This window comes from Oryx dammah, unplaced genomic scaffold, assembly GCF_014754425.2.
Source record: "Oryx dammah isolate SB20612 unplaced genomic scaffold, SCBI_Odam_1.1 HiC_scaffold_2, whole genome shotgun sequence".
Taxonomy (NCBI): domain Eukaryota; kingdom Metazoa; phylum Chordata; class Mammalia; order Artiodactyla; family Bovidae; genus Oryx; species Oryx dammah.
In genome coordinates, this window is record NW_024070186.1 from 189756252 (window position 1) to 189772018 (window position 15767).

General features: G+C 51.6%; 1 protein-coding gene across 4 annotated transcripts in view; it reads right to left on the reverse strand.

Moving 5' to 3' along the window:
* Window positions 1–6548: 6548 nt before the first annotated feature.
* Window positions 6549–15767, reverse strand: part of GTF2IRD1 (GTF2I repeat domain containing 1) — a 123336-nt gene continuing 114117 nt past the window's right edge. For all 4 annotated transcript variants that reach the window (XM_040260900.1, XM_040260886.1, XM_040260894.1 and 1 more), the window contains 3 exons: window positions 15245–15282; window positions 12210–12349; window positions 6549–11140 (listed from right to left, as the gene is read on the reverse strand). In XM_040260900.1, the coding sequence (XP_040116834.1) occupies window positions 11072–11140; window positions 12210–12349; window positions 15245–15282 (247 nt within the window). In that variant the 3' untranslated portion in view covers window positions 6549–11071. The remainder of the gene's footprint in view (window positions 11141–12209; window positions 12350–15244; window positions 15283–15767) is intronic.

The window sequence follows — 15767 nt, forward strand, 5'->3', positions numbered from 1 at the left end:
CAGTGAGTCTTCGATTTCTGGAGCCTTCACGCTCCCCACTCTGTGCCACCGAGGGGTGGGGGTGTGGGCCACAGGGCTTCTGTCCTGGCCCCGCCTCCCCCAGTGCTTCCTCCTGGCTCCAATTTCCTCTCTGTGGCAGCCAGGGGCTTCCTGTCCTCTCTGGCTGTCTGAACAACTTCCTCATCTTGCAGCAGGTGTCTGGATTGCTTCTGAGAAACGCAGGCAGGCTGGGAGCAAGCAGAGAGCCTCTGGTATTGTTCAAAGGTGCTCCCTGGAAGGAACAACAGCTCAGCTTGATGGGGGCTTGCTAGGCTCAGCCATGGGTAGCGGGGGAGCTGAACTGAGCCTGTCAGCTCTGCTTCTTCCTCCATCTCCCCCAACTCAAAGACCATCTTCTCTTTGCAGATTAACAGAGTCTGGCTGCCAAGGTAAAGTTGCCAGAAAAATACAGGAATTTGCATTTCAGATCAACAACAAATAATTATTTTTAGTATAAGTTCTGTCTCAAATGTTGCACAAGACTAAAGAATGATTGGGTGTTGATCTGAAAGTCACATTTAACAGAGCATCCCAAATTTTCATTTGCTAAATCTTAGGATGAGATGCCTCTGGCTTTCAGTGTTGAAATCAGATTTCTCAGAAAGAGAACAAAAGAAAAGAAAAAAAAAAAAAAACATCTGGTAGAGAGAGTAGTGTCTGACAAGAGCTGCCCCTGCTCAGGGTCTGAGGGTGGAGCGACCTCTTCCCAGTGGGGGGCACCCCCAAGATATGGAGAGAGGCCCAGACTGGGAGTGGGAGCCCAGGTTCAATCGTGACTCAGCCACCAACTTCCTGTGGGTCACCCTGGGCAGGGGGTGGCCCTGCCTGGCTCCCAACATGCTGTCTGTGGCCTCAAGCATCCACTTATTCATCCCACTGGTCCCAAGAAACCCTTCCCTTCCATGTGTCAGACTCAGGCTTGGGAGAGGAGCATGACTCCTGGACCTTTGAGCAGCTGGCCAACAGTTGGTATGTGTAAGATGGAGAAACAAAAAAGGATCCTGGGACTTCCGTGGTGGTCCAGGGGTTAAGACTTTGCGCTTCTAATGGAGGGAGTGAGAGTTCAATCCCTTTTTGGGAGACTAAGACCCCACGTGCTGTAAAGTGTGGCCAAAAAAAAAATTTTTTTTTAATGAAAAAGGATCCCCACGATCCAAGGAGATAGAATTTCCTCTTCCCTCCTCCAGACAGAGAGTTATTTAGCTCCCACTGGGCCCTGAACCATTCTTTTACTGGTGCCCGTGGCCTCTCAGTGATCTACAGGGGCTGCATCTTGGTGGCATCACCTACCGTGGCATTTAGAGTGCTTAGCACTGGCACTGCCATCACCAGCAAAAAGCCCTCTTGGCAGGTACTTTTTCTTTACAACGAGGGAGTTTCAACATGCTTTGGAGGGACTTGCAGGATTGGGTTGGGTCAACACAAGCTTGAGTCTCCCAGACACCCATCTATAAGTGTCTATGGGCTTCTGATCACCTGGGTTTGGGCCAGGGAATCTTTGATGGCAAGCTGAGGATGATATGGTCAATATTACATGCTTTTCCCAGCATGGATGGATGGTAGGAAAAATGGTCTTTTGTGTGTCTGTCGCTCAGTCATGTCCGACTCTTTGTGATCCCATGGACTGTAACCCACCAGGCTCCTCTGTCCATGGGATTCTTCAGGCAAGAATACTGGAGTGGGTTGTCATTTCCTCCTCTAGGGGATCTTCTCAACCCAGGGATCGAACCGGCGTCTCTTATGTCTCCTGCATTGGCAGGCAGGTCCTTTACCACTAGCGCCACCTGGGAAGCCCAGATGATGAGGTACATAGGGCCAGATCCAGAAGGGTCCAGAGCACAGGAACTTCTGTCCCAGTGGAGTTTGAGGTGTGCTAACCTTCTGGCATGTGGAGGCATTCTGGTTCATCCACTTGGAAGCTCTCTGAACCTGTACTGTAGGGATTTTTGTGATGACTCCATTATGTAAGCAGGACTGATGAAATCATTGGCTACTGGTGAATAGTCAAACCCAGTCTACGGTTTGTTCACCTGTCAACCAGCCCCCTTCCTTAGGGGCGGTCCAAAAGTCACCTCATTAACATAACATATGTTTCAAGGGCTTGTTATGAACTACAAGGACAACAACAACAACAAGGAACTACAACAACAAAGACATTTTGTTGTTTCATCAGGAAATCCCAAGGGTTTTAGGAGCTGATACTGGGAAAACAGATTAAAGCCAAAATATATATTTCTTCTTATATAGCAATATCACACTGGTTGCATGATAATTCTATATTTAACTTTTTGAGAAACCCACAGAACCTTCACCATTTCACATTCCCACCAGCAATGAAGGAAGATTCCAATTTCTCCACATCCTCATCCACCCTTGGTATTTTCTGATTTATTTTTTATAATAGCCTTCTTTGGCTCACAGGTCAAGAATCTACTTGAAATGCAGGAGACCCGGGTTCGATCCCTAGGTTGGGAAGATCCTTTAGAGAATGGAATGGCAACCCACTCCAATATTCTTGCCTGGAAAATTCCATGGACAGAGAAGCCTGGAGGGCTACAGTCCATGGGGTTGAAAAGTGTCAAACACGACTGAGTGAGGTACACAGCTAGAAGGTGGTACCTCATTGTGGTTTTGATTTGCATTTCCCTAATGATTAATGATGCTGAGTAGCTTTTGATGACTTGATGGGCTATTTGCATATCTTCTTTGGAGAAAGAGCCACCCAAGTATTCTGCCCATTTTTCAGCTGGGTCGTATGTGTTTTCTGTTGAGTTGTTGGAGTTCTTTAGATTCTCCACACAGCAACCAGAGTGAGTTTTTAAAAAGCATCAATTGGATGGTATTGCTCCCCTGACAAAATAAAACTCTTTGGCAGCAGCCAGGGCACTGTGGATAAAGTCTTGCCCCCCAGCCCCATCTCAGGCTCTCTCCCCTTCACCCATTCCTCACCCCACCTCCACAGAAAGCAGCCCGCACCCTCCCCACTGCCCTCCCCGGGGCCCCATGCCCTGCTCCCTCTCTCTTGAGGCGTTTGCTTGCCTTCTGCTCTTTCCTTGGCTGACTCCTACTAACATTTAAGGGCTCAGTTTCATCCTTGTCTCTTCCCTGGCCAACTTCAGCCTTGGTTCCTTATATCTTGTTCATTTTCTTCACAGCTCTGGTCTTGTAGTTACATGTTGGCTGTTTTTTTTTTTTTTTTAATCAGAGGTGAGATGGTTAGATGACATCACTGTCTCAATGGACATGAATTTGTGCAAACTCTGGGAGAGAGTGGAGGACAGAGAAACCTGGCATGCTACAGTCCATGGGGTTGGAAAGAGTCAGCCATGACTTAATGACTGAACAACACTTCATTTATTTATTTGGCTCTGCCAGGCCTTAGTTGTGGCACATAGGATCTTTTAGTTGCTGAGCAGGGCAAGCTCTTGGAGAAGGAAAGAGTGTTAGAGACCTCCCTCCCCCTCAAAATGAGGCTTCAACAACCTATCAAATGGGAGAAACTATTTGCAAATCATACAGTTGATAAGGGGTTAATATGGTACTAGTGGTAAAGAATCCTCCACCTGCCAGTGTAAGAGACATAAGAGATTCCGATTTGATCCCAGGGTTGGGAAGATCCCCTGGAGGAGGAAGTGGCAACCCACTCCAGGATTCTTCTCTGGAAAATTCCATGGACAGAGGAGCCTGGCAGGCCACACTCTATAAGGTTGTAAAGAATCAGACACAACCGAGCGACTTAACACCTACAACACACATCCAAGATGTATAAAGAACTCAAAAGTTAACAGCAAAAGTAAACCATCTGATTAAAAAATGGGCAGAGGGGGAATTCCTGGTGGTCCAGAGGTTAGAACTCCACGCTGAGGGTCTAGGTTCAGTCTCTGGTTGGGAAATTAAAATCCTATAAGCCACAAGGGTGCAGGCCAAAAAAAAAAAAAAAAAAGAGGACAGAGGAAGTAAGACAGAGAAAGACAAACATCATATGATATCACTTAAATATAGAATCAAATAAAAATGATACCAATGAACTTCTTTTCTAAAACGGAAACAGAGTCACAGATCTCAAAATCTTTAGAAAATTGGCATTAACATATATAGACTACTGGGGACTTGCCTGGCAGTCCAGTGGTCAAGATTTTGCCTTCCAATGCAGGGGGCATAAGTTCAATCCCTGGTCATGGAACTAAGATCCCACATGCCTCATGGTATGACCCCCCCACACCCCCCCCAAAAAAAGAAGAGTGCATTTCAGGGAATCCGTTGGCAGTCCAACGGTTAGGACTCCTCACTCTCACTGTGGGGCTTCCCTGGTGGTTCAGATAGTAAAGAATCTGCCTGCAATGCAGAAGACCCAGTTTCAATCCCTGGGTTGGGAAGACCCTGGAGAAGGAAATGGCAGGCTACAATCCATGGGGTTGCAAAGAGTCAGACATGACTGTGCAACTATCACTTCACTTCACTCTCACTGTGGAGGGCTTGGGTTCAAGCCCTGGTCAGGGAACTGATTCCACAAGCTGTGTAGTATTGCCAAAAAACTCCCAAAAAGCAAAACACGTATACACGGTACTATATAGAAAATAGATAACTAACAAGGACCTACTGGATAGCACAGGGAACTCTACTCAATATTCTCTAATAACCTATATGAGAAAATATATAAATATATACACACACACAATGGATTATTAACCACAAAAAAAGAATGAAATCCTAATATTTTCTACAACGTGGATGGACTTAGACGGTATTGTTCTTGTTGACAAGTCGTGTCTGACTCTTTGAGACCCTATGGACTGCAGCACTCCAGATTCTTCTGTCCTTCACTGTCTCCTGCAGTTTGCTCAAATTCGTGTCCTTTGAGTCGGTGATGCTATCTAATCATCTCATTCTCCGCTGCTGGACACAGAGTCGGACACGTCTAAAGGGATTGAGCACACATGCACATTTAGGAGATGTTAGGAGCTACTGTTTCAGGCCGTGTGTTCAATAAGCTCTTTTTTCTTCCCCCCAGGGGACAATAGCACATTGTGCAGAGTCTTCTGAGAGCACCTGCTGGGCTGGGACTGCCTGGGGAGGCTGCACAGGAAGAGGACCTTCCTGCTTGACCGCAGAGTGGGGCAGACCCTTGTCAAGCAAAGCAAAGGGGGCGGGCCAGCCAAGCTGAAAGCTGGGGCAGAGGCGTGGAGGTATGTGAGCCTCTAGAATGTTCTGAGAACAGCGAGGACATGGTTTGGCTGGAGCTCAAGGCACACTGGGCGATACAGAAGGAGCTGTGGGGGGCTGGGCCCCAGATGCCAGAGCGAGGCCGGAGGATTTCCTCCCGGGGCAGCGCGGGTGGGAGTGTTCAGAGCTGTGGTTGAGGAAGGTTCCTCTCTGCGGCATTTTCTCAGATGCCAATCCCAACATCTGTGAGCCAAGGACTCGGCTATAATTGGGGACTGTGACAACATGTCTAATTAACAGTTTTAAAAATATGTGTATGAGCCTGTGTGTGAATGTGTAGACGTGTGAGTGTATGTGTGTGTTTTCTCTAGTCCTTCCAGCTGTGGCCCCCTGTTCATCTCCCTTTCCTGTGGACTGAGAAGAGTGTCTTAGCAACTTTTCTGGGCAAGCCTTGAACTGGCTGGTACCCACTCTCCACACCCCCCCCCCCCCCCCCCGCCGGCTCTTTTTAAATGTACCTCTGTTCTTCGTCAGACAAGGAGGAAATCAGAAGAGAACCCTCCCAGTTGGAGGTTGCCCACTGCTTTTCCGTCCAGAGTTGGGGAGGGTCAGCTCCATGTAGGACCCACCCTGGGGCAGTGCTTGGTGGCCTGAATTCTCTGAGTCAGCCAGGCTTAGTTTTGAATCCTGGCTCAGTGCTCAATTTTTCCTAGTTGTGTAACCCCAGATAATAGCCCTTGATCTTCTGTGAACCTCAAATTCTTCATCTGGAAGAGGAAGAAGGAATATTTACTTTGCAGGGCTGTGAGGATTAACATTGCACACAAAAGGTCTTACCTAATGGCTCTGACATTGTAGACGGTTAGCACAGAGTGGTTATTTTATTATTATCTGCAAGAATGTAAGCCAGGTGGAATGTTTTTGGTACCTCTTGTAGCACCGAGTGTTTATCCTGGCTCCCATTTCCTGCATCTTAAGTGGGTGTTTCAGGGACACGGATGTTGAAACAGTGGGCTTCTGGAGTCCAAACACTTGACCAGAATTCAAGCAAGCAGGCTTTCATGGTGGAAAAATGGGCAGAGGCACCTGTCATGGTTCCCCACAGACGGACTTGGGGGAAGGTGGTGGGGGCAAGCTTACTGGATTCACTAGGAAGGAGGATTTAGAGTCACAGGAGAGGAATTTCCTTGTGGTCCAGTGGTTAGGGCTCCATGCTGAGGGTGCAGGTTTGATCCCTGGTGGGGGAACTGAGATCCTGCAAGCAGTGAGGTGCAGCCAAAAAAAGTTAAGGGAAGAATCATAATACATGTTTTTTGTTTGTTTTCCTTTTGTTTTTGTTTTTTTAAAAGGAGATGAAATGTAAAACTTGTGAAGTAGAGAGTATCTGATTTAGACTAGGTGGTCTGGAGAGGCCCCCAAGGAGGGGACATTTCAGTGATAGGTAAAACGGGAAGGCACAGCTACGTGAGTTCGGAAGGAAGAGAGAGGTTGCTTTGTGATAGAAAGGCGGTGCTGGGGAGACGGCCAAGGAGACAAGATCAAGGGGGCACAGAGGACAAATCAGCCAAAGAGAGTCTTGGGGATGCTGGGGTCTGCTTTAATCCACATCTCAGCTACTACCTATCTTTCCACTCCTGCATCCTCCAATCTTGATCACTCAGAAACGCCAGCAAGAACCCGCCCCTTCCTGAGACCATCAGCCTCTAGCCCTGCTCCTTCCCTGTCTTCATGCTTCAGTTTCCTCATTGAAAAATCCTAAAAAAAAAAAAAAAGAAAAATCCTGAAGACCATTTCCCCCAAAGAGCACCAACCTCTTATCGAGCCACTAACACAAGGCTTCAAAGAGGTGCTACGGGTCCATCTTTTCTTTCTTCTCTGCTGGGGCCAGGTGGGAGGGAGGAGACCTTCTACCTTGGAGGTCAGTAGACAACCCTCAATAAAACTTGGACTTTTTTTTTTTTTTAATGTATTTTGGCTGCTCAGTAATTGCAGCAGGCAGGCTCTTAGTTCCCTGACCAGGGATCAAACCCAGGCCCCCTGCATTGGGAACCTGGAGTCTTATTCACTGGACCACCAGGGAAGTCCCCTGGCTCCTTATTTAAAGAAGTATCTGGAAGGGCTGTTGTGAAGCCCCTGTCAGCAGAGCTCAGGCTCACCTTCCTCTTTTCAATAGAAGGGGGGCAGCTGGCCAGGTGAGGGAAGCTCCCTGCAGGGGAGCAGGTGTATGGAACTGCTGCCCTTCCCCCCTCCAGCCTCACCCTCGCTTTGTCCCTGCTCCGATGATGATTGCTTTATTACTGTTTTCAGTCTGATATAATTCTGGCATTTTCCATAATCTTGATCTTTTCATTGATACCAGATTTCTATACAAAGATTTGTATATAACATGATTATGTACCCACCAGAATACATTCCCCAGCAATTAGAACGTTTAAGATGCAGCTCCTAACGTTGCTTCTGCACATTCCTCATTTATTACTTTTGAAAGTGTTTTGTGATTTTTTTTTTTTTTTTTGGTGCATGTGTTTACACATTCAATAACAATTCTCATTTAGAGTTGCAAAACACGAAGCCAATTTTGAACCCAGACAGATGGCAGCTAAATGAAGTTTAATTAAAGAATGAGTGCTTTGAATCAAATCACTTTTAAAAAGTACAGTACACTGAGATTCTGGGGAGGTTGCATAAACAGCATCTGGGCTCTCTTGCGGAAAGCAGGGCCTGCTGGCAGATCTGGGGGGCGGGGGAAGGGCTGGGTGGGCACATTCTGGACTAAGCGAGCAGGCCGGGTAGCGGGTGGAGGGGAGACGGCCAGAGGCCCCTAAGCACATCCTCCGTACTAACCCCGGACACATCTCCCAAAGTCTTGAGCCCCCGGGACGGGAAGGAAAACGGATATAGGTGACCTCTTGGTTCAAAAACTTTGAGTTGGGAAGGGGGATCCCCTTTATTTCTGCAATGAAGCCTGGCACCAAGGCACGAAGTTTCGCTGCACCAATCCGCCTATTTGCATGCGTCCGAAGGATAACAAAGGCGGAGAGTCCGGCCTTTCGGGGTTCCAGCGCCCTTGCCCGGGGCTCCCCGCCTCTCCGCGCAGCAGCCGGCTGCACCGTCTGGAGCACGCAAAGCCCCGCCCGCTCCGGGCACGAGCCACTTCCGGCTCTGGCCGCCCATCTGAGCGCGGGGGCGGGGCGGCCCGGACCGGTCTAGACAACCGGGAGGCGCCAGCCCGGCGGCTGGGGCGCCAGGTGGGCCCAAGCCACGGGCCGGCCGGGCTACAGGGACGCAGGCCAGTGGCCAGGCTGGAGGCGCGCTCACTGCCCGGTGGGGCACAGATCGGTGGGGTGGGAGGCAGAGGAGGGGGACAGAGGGAGGGCCCGGGCACTGAATGGTGCAGGGGAGGGAACGCAGTGGGGCTTTTTAATGCAGGGAGAGACAGGATTAGATGGAGGAAGGCTGAGTGCCAGGAGGGGCTGACGGCAAGGTGGCAGTTACCATGCGGTCCTTGATCTCCTAGGCAGTTGATGTCTTGAGGGCAGTGGGTGGTCAATGGTAGGGGGTCGCCCCTCCCCTGATCCTGGAGATTCAAGGCGGACTGGGCTTAAAGCCTCGGCAGGTCCTGGGGCCACTGGAATGTGGCAGAGAGAGGAAAAGTTTGGGTGGGGGCATGCCAAGCTTGTGGTTCCGGCTTCTTGTGTCTTTCCAGGAGGAAGTCTGGAAGGCTGGGACAGGACCTTGCCTTTCGGCTCTGGGCACTGGGCTGACCCAGAGGGCTGGCAGGAGCTCCTGGCCTGTTTGGATTGTGTACTTAGCTGACTCAGGACTCAGTTCCTCCACATCGCAGGCTTCCTGCTGGACCCTGGCTGGACGCCGCAGTCCACCCTGACTCCTCCACGCCCCAGCACTGGTGTCTAATTGACCTCCAAGTCCTGTTGGCTGACCTCCTTGTTATTCTTCACCTGGCCCAAACCCCCACCAGCTCTGGCTGGAGCAACAGCAAGAGCCTCCCACGTGAACTCCGGCTTCTCTCTCCTCTGCGGGGGAAGGCATGCCCTTCCAAAATGCAGACCTGGTCTTGGTTCTCCCCTGGTACTCCGTGCTGTGGCTCACCAGCATCCCTCCTCACCTCTGCCCAGCCCACAAGGTCTTCCACCAGGACCCGGGGGAAAAGGATACAGTGCAGCTGCAGAGCAGCAGGCTGGGCCAGCAGAGCCCACGCTGCATTTCTGCCCGGGTTCAGCCCTCATCATAGTACCACATGCAGGGCACAGCCTGTGGACCACCCCTGCCCACCTTTCCGTCTCACTTCCAGCCACTCTCCTCCCTTCCCCAGCTCCAGCGACTCCTTCTCGTTCCTAGAATGCCCAGGTTCTCAGTCCAGTCTCCCTGCCTTTACACATGTGGCTCTCCCCAATGACGGTGTCCAGCCCCAGCCCTCCCTATTTGTCCTGCCAACTCCTAAGACCCTGATGCTGGAAAAATTGAAGGCAGGAGGAGAAGGGGACGACCGAGGTTGTGGTGGTTGGATGGCATCACTGACTCAATGGACGTGAGTTTGAGCAAGCTCTGGGAGATAGTGAAGGATGGGGAAGCTTGGCGGGCTGCAGTCCATGGGGTCGCAGAGTTGGACAGGACTGAGCAACTAAACAACAGCGTGCTTCAAGGACCGTTTCTTGAGTCTGTGCTAGGTAAAGGCACCCTCCATGTGCTTCCAGGGCGTCCTGTCCTTCCCCAGCTTCCGCATCAGAACTGAAGGAGTGGCCAGTATGGCAAGCCTGAATGACTGCCAGACCCTTTGGACTTGTCTTTCTGAAGTTCAGTCTCATCACTTCCTTCACCTTTCCACCTGTCACCAAACTGGTCTTTCTGACCAGTAGCTGTGACCCACCACTCTGCTTAAATACCCTGAGCTCTAGCAAAAACCTGGGGCTTCCCAGGTGGTTCAGCTGTAAAGAATCTGCCTGCAAATGCAGGAGACATGGGTTCGATCCTTAAGTTGGAGGGTTCCCTTGGAAGAGGAAATGGCAACCCACTCCAGTATTCTTGCTTGGAAGATTCCATAGACAGAGGAGCCTGATGGGCTACAGCCCATGGGGTTGAAAAGAGTCAGACACGACTGAAAGACTGAGCTCGTGCACACAGTAGCCAAAACCCGCCTCAGGGACTTCCTGAGCAGTCTGTGGTTGAGACTCAATGCTTTCAAAGCAAGGGGTGCAGGTTCAATCCCTGGTCTGGGAACTAAGATCCCACGTGCCGCACAGCGTGGCCAAAAAATAAAAAAAACCCAAAAGCCATGTCACCTCTCCAGGCCCAACCCAAAGGCCCCGTCTCCAAGATGTCTTCCGTCTAGCTATGGAGATTCCATGTCTCCTTATCATATCTGACCTTCTTGACTGCACCTGTTATTGGGGCCAGGACAAGATGACCCTCCACCACTCTGCACACTCCCTGAGGCCAGGGGCTTGGCCCTGCACTTCACCTTCTTCTGGTACTGCGTCCTGAGGTCATGTGACCCCAGCAGCAGCAAAATGAATGAAGCCTGTACCCAGGGCCCTGTGGTCAAGGCTGTGGCCTCTGTTCTTGGCAAAGACGGAAGGCCTGGGCAGGCCAGCTGAGCCAAACTTCCTGACCTCATTCCAGGGACGGCAGCTGCAGCCATAAATTCCAAAAGAGAACAAGTAACAGTTAGGAACAGAGGCAATGCTTTTTTTTTCTTTTTTACTTATTTAAAAAGGCCTTGCGGCAGGAATATAGTGTAAAAATCATTGGAAAAACTAAAAGGCATCGATACATATCCGAATATACACTTTGTACATAAATTACATTTCCTTTAGTCTTTCTGAGTGAGGTCCTGATTCAGCACTGAGGTCTAGTAATTCAGAGGTCCCGGGAGTTGCACGTTCAGGCCGGCATAGTCCACCATGTACATTGGCCATTGCTAGAGAGAGGGGGGACAGACAGCCTGGGTTAGGACTCCAGGTGGCTCCGAGAGCCCCCTGGGACGCTTTCTGAAGGACTTCCTCGGATGCTATTTATTTTGAAGCTGTGGGAGGCCCAGAGAGGGGAGTGTGACCTAAGAGCTCACGGTTCACCAGTGACCGTGGGGCCAGGGCTGGAGCTTTCTGACCTGTTCCCACCTGTGTCCCAGGGACCAACCGTGTGGGCAAACGTGGGGAAGAAATTGGGGATTGCTCAGAACAGGTGGCCTGAGCCCCATAAACTCAGCCCCCTCCAGGCCTCAGGCTCCAGAGCAAGCCTTTCTGTCTCTCTGCATGGCGGGAGAGTTGAGGGACCCCCTGTGAACGCCTTGGCAGGGACAGAGGCAAAGCCTGAACTGCTGTGCTTTTTGGGGAAGGGTCCGAGCATAACAAACCCTAAAGTCATTTTCAACTGGCTTCCAATTATTCTCCCCATTTGGACTTGGGATTCCAAAGCTGATATTTTGAAATCAGAAAGAACCCTTGAATTGTGCCTTTAATGAAGCTTTCCCCTCGAGAGGAGCCACGTGACAGAGCAGGTGGTGCTCTGGAGGTGGGGCATCCATCCACCACTGACCAGCGTGAGGCCGCAGAGTTAATGGGCTTCTGTCCGCGGTTTTCCTCGTCTACGTACTGTGGGTAATACCCATGCCTCGCAGCCCTGTGGCTCAGAGCATGTGATGTGAGCACAGAGATTAGTCTAGCATCCGACTGCCCTGGGAACCCGGGAGTCTGCTCAAGGTCCTATCGAGTGGGAGGAGGTGTCAAGTCCCTTCCCACTCTGAGGCCTCAGCTTGCCCATCTGCATAGTGGGCCTGTGAATTCCTTCCCTGGGGTGCCTGTGAGCGCCTGATGAGAGGAGAGGCGGACTAGCTCACGGGTGGGGCAGGCAGTTGAGTCTGCAGACCCTGCTCAGCGCCCGGCGTCTCCCCGCACCCTGGACCCACGCCCCAGCGTAGACGACCCTGCCCGAGTGCCGGCTGAAAGCCAGAGGGAAGAGCGGTCAGGTCCTGTTCTGCGCAACTTTACCACGAGTGAGATCTGGTTGGTGGATGCTACCGACTCCGGGTTAGAGGAGGAGGAAGAGGAAGACGAGGAGGAGGAGGAGGAGACGGAGTTTCCTTCGGAGACCCGCTTTCTCTTGCGCTTGGGAATGCTGCTGTCTTTGGCTGGTGGGAGAAAGGATTGCTGATGCCGGGTGCCAGGGCCACTGTGTCTCGGCTTCCTGACCCCTCCTTGGAGAAGGCCTTATTGGCAGGTTTGAAGTCCCCTTCACAGCACTCAAGGCTCCTGATCCCCCAACGGCTGAGGCCCATCTCCGCAGCTGCCTTCCCTGAGCAGCTCCCACGCCCGACTTGCCCACCCTCCTCCTCCCGCCCACTGTCTGCTTTGCTGACACTATGGCCTCCTCCTCCAGGGAGGCTTCCCCAGCAGGCTCAGCTCAGGCCCAGGGTTTCCTTATACCCTTCCCGGACCAGGTAGAGTCCAAGGCCTTGGGTCTCAGGGAGAGTCACTTAATGGCCTTGTACCTGAAGTTTTGTCACAGGTAAAATGTGAGTGGGATTCTGCAGGTTTGCTGGGAGGATCTCATGAGATAATGTACCTGGTCCCCAGTAAATACTCAGCAACTGAGAACTGCTATCAATATGGTTGCTACTGTTACCACCGACGTGTGATGGCCCAGATCTGACAATGCTGTGACAAACGACAGGTCACAGGCCCTGGTGGACAGGCAGCGTCCCAGTGGAGAGAAAGCCTAGTTTAGAGCCAGAAGCCCGAAGTTCAAACTCCATAGCTGCCACTTACTAGCTGTGTGACCCTGGGAAAATGATGAACCTCTCTGAGCCAAAAGGGGAAAACTGTATGATACGAGACTCAAAGGAAACTAAGAGCATGAAGGAACCCAGTACTAAGCCCAGCGCAGAGCAGGACCAGCAGGGTTGTGCTGTTACTGAATCCAATTCATGTGATTATGAAAGACTTAACAAAAAGATTTGCAGTTATGTGTGGGGGACTTCCCTGATGGGCCAGGGGTTAAGAATCCGCCTGACAATGCAGGGGACACGGGTTCGATCCCTGGTCCGAGAAGATCCCACATGCTGAGGGGCAATGAAGCCCGTGTGTCCGCACACCCCAGAGCCTGTGCTCCTCAACAAGAGAAGCCACCGTGATGAGGAGCCCTCGCACGGCAACCAAGAGGAGGCCCTGCTCGCCACAACTAGGGAAAGCCCGCCCATAGCAATGAAGGCCTAGTGCAGCCAAAAATTAAAAAAATTAAGATTTGCCGCTGTGTATTGGGAACTGGTGGTCCAGTGCCAGGACTCCACGCTTTCACTGCAGGGGCTACAAGTTCCACCCCTGGTCAGGGAACTAAGATCTCCCTGCACGGTGTGGCTCCCCCTAAATATGTGCGGCTGTGTGCTGCGTAAGTGGAGATTTGGGCTTGATTGAGGGGATACAGCTTACTGACACAGCCCACGGAAAGGTCTTAATGACACGGATGAGGGCATGCTGGGCCTGGGTGGGCAACTGTCTAGCTGGTGAAGCAAAGCCAGAGGCTGGGGTCTGGATGCGGTATGAGTGGAGATCCCGGGAAACAGAAGGCTGTGGAGGCAGAAGGAACCCAGGCTGTGAGCCAGGGAGGAGGGATTTTTGCAGGAGGCTCCACGTGCAGACAACTCAGAGGTGCTCATGCCGGGCTGTGGCCACCGTGGGGGTCACTGTAAGACCCTAAAGATGGCCATGGTGGGGGGCAGTGGATATGTCTCTGATAAAGTGAAAGTGTTAGTTGCTCAGTCGTGTCTGATTCTTTGTGATCCCATGGACTGCAGCCCACCAGGCTCTTCCATCCATGGGGATTCTCCAGGCAAGAATACTGGAGTGGGTAGCCATTCCCTTCTCCAGGGGATCTTCCAGGCCCAGGGATCGAACCCAGGTCTCCTGCATTGGCGGGTGGATTTTTTTTTACCGTCTGAGCCACCAGGGAAGCCCGTTAAGTCTCTTATAATTTGTCCCCAACTCTCCTCCTGGAGGCCTCCATGGGGCCTTCTGCATGTTCACCTCTGACTTGGGAGCAGCTCCCAAACCTAGTCACCTCCCTATCCCATACCATGCCCGTGGCATCAGTACATGCTAGAAGGCTGTGGCATTCCAGTGGAACCCTGACCATTTGGAGTTAGGACCTTAAGTCTCAGGCTGGGGTGGGGTAGCCTCGTTGAATCCTGTCACGGTCCCCACTGAACAGTCACGTTGGGGCCTACAGTCCACGGTGGCCTGTGGTTCAGATGGATGGTCAGCACACCAGGCTCAAGGAGGCCACCAGCTCACTGTGTGGCCTTGCTAAGTCCCTTCCCCTCCCTGGGCCTCAGTTTCCCAGCTGTACCATGCGAGGTGGGACTAGATCAGCGTTGTTTTTTGGCCATGGCATGTGGCCTGTGAGATCTTAGTTCCCCAACCAGGGATTGAACCTGGACCCTCAGTAGTGAGAGTGCAAAGTCCTAACTGCTGGACTGCTGGGGAATTCCCTGTAAATCAGTGTTCTTAATCAGAGGTGCACCTTCCAATCCCTGGGCTCCAGCCTCTCGAGTCCTGTGACACACCTGCTTGATCAGAATGCCAGAGTTTCCCAGGTTCCAGGACCCCGAAAGGTTCTAGAAGACTAGGGTCTAGTGCAGGTGTTGCCCTGAAAATGCAGGCAGAGTCCAGGGGCCCAACCAGTCTTGGGCAGCTCCCACCTGCCTCACCCTTGCAGGGCGTAGGTCACCCCCTCTCCCCACCCCAGGTGGCTTCCTCATCCTACCTGACGCCCCCTCCTGCTGGCTCCTGCCTGTGCCTCCTTCTCTCTACCTGATCTGCCAGGCTCAGCTCTCCATGGCAGGGCCTCTCTGAAGGGCACCTGCAGGCTTCCTGGGACCTTCTGAGGATACTGGCCTTGCAGGAGGTCTCAGGGTTCCTGGGGAAGTTCCAGGCAGAACGACTACACTCTCCCCTATCGCGTGCCCTGTGGCCCAGCTGCGTCTGGTCCCCGAGAAGCAGAAGGGTGGCCTCTTTAGCCTCTGACTTACCTGGCACCTTGGCGTCACTGCAGATTTCTGCAAAAGGTCTGAAAAAGAGAGAAATGAGGTGGCAGTCAGAACACCAGGTTGCCCCCCAACTCCTCACCTGCTCCCTGAATGTGGGCAACATTGGGAGATGAAGAGGCTGCCAGGAAAGACCTGGATGAAAGCGGTCAGCGTCCCCGCTCAGAGCAGGCGGGGTGATGGCAAGCCTGGCACGGTCAGTGCCGAGCCACGTAGGTCACCCCTCTGACTGGTTTCCTCTAGAAAGCGAGGGTGTCGTCTGACCAAGTGACCTGAAGTGTGTGCTTACATTTATGTAAATGGATATACGAGATAGTACTATGTTTTAAATATATCTTTTTTTAAAAAAGGAACCTGGATTCTTTTTTTTTTTTTTTCTTTTAATGTTTATTTTTATTTATTTAGTTTTGGCTGTGCTGGGTCTTCGTTGCTCTCTCTAGTTGCGGCAAGTGGGGGCTACTCTCTAGCTGCAGTTCCAGGGCTTCTCACTGTGGTGGCTTCTCTTGTT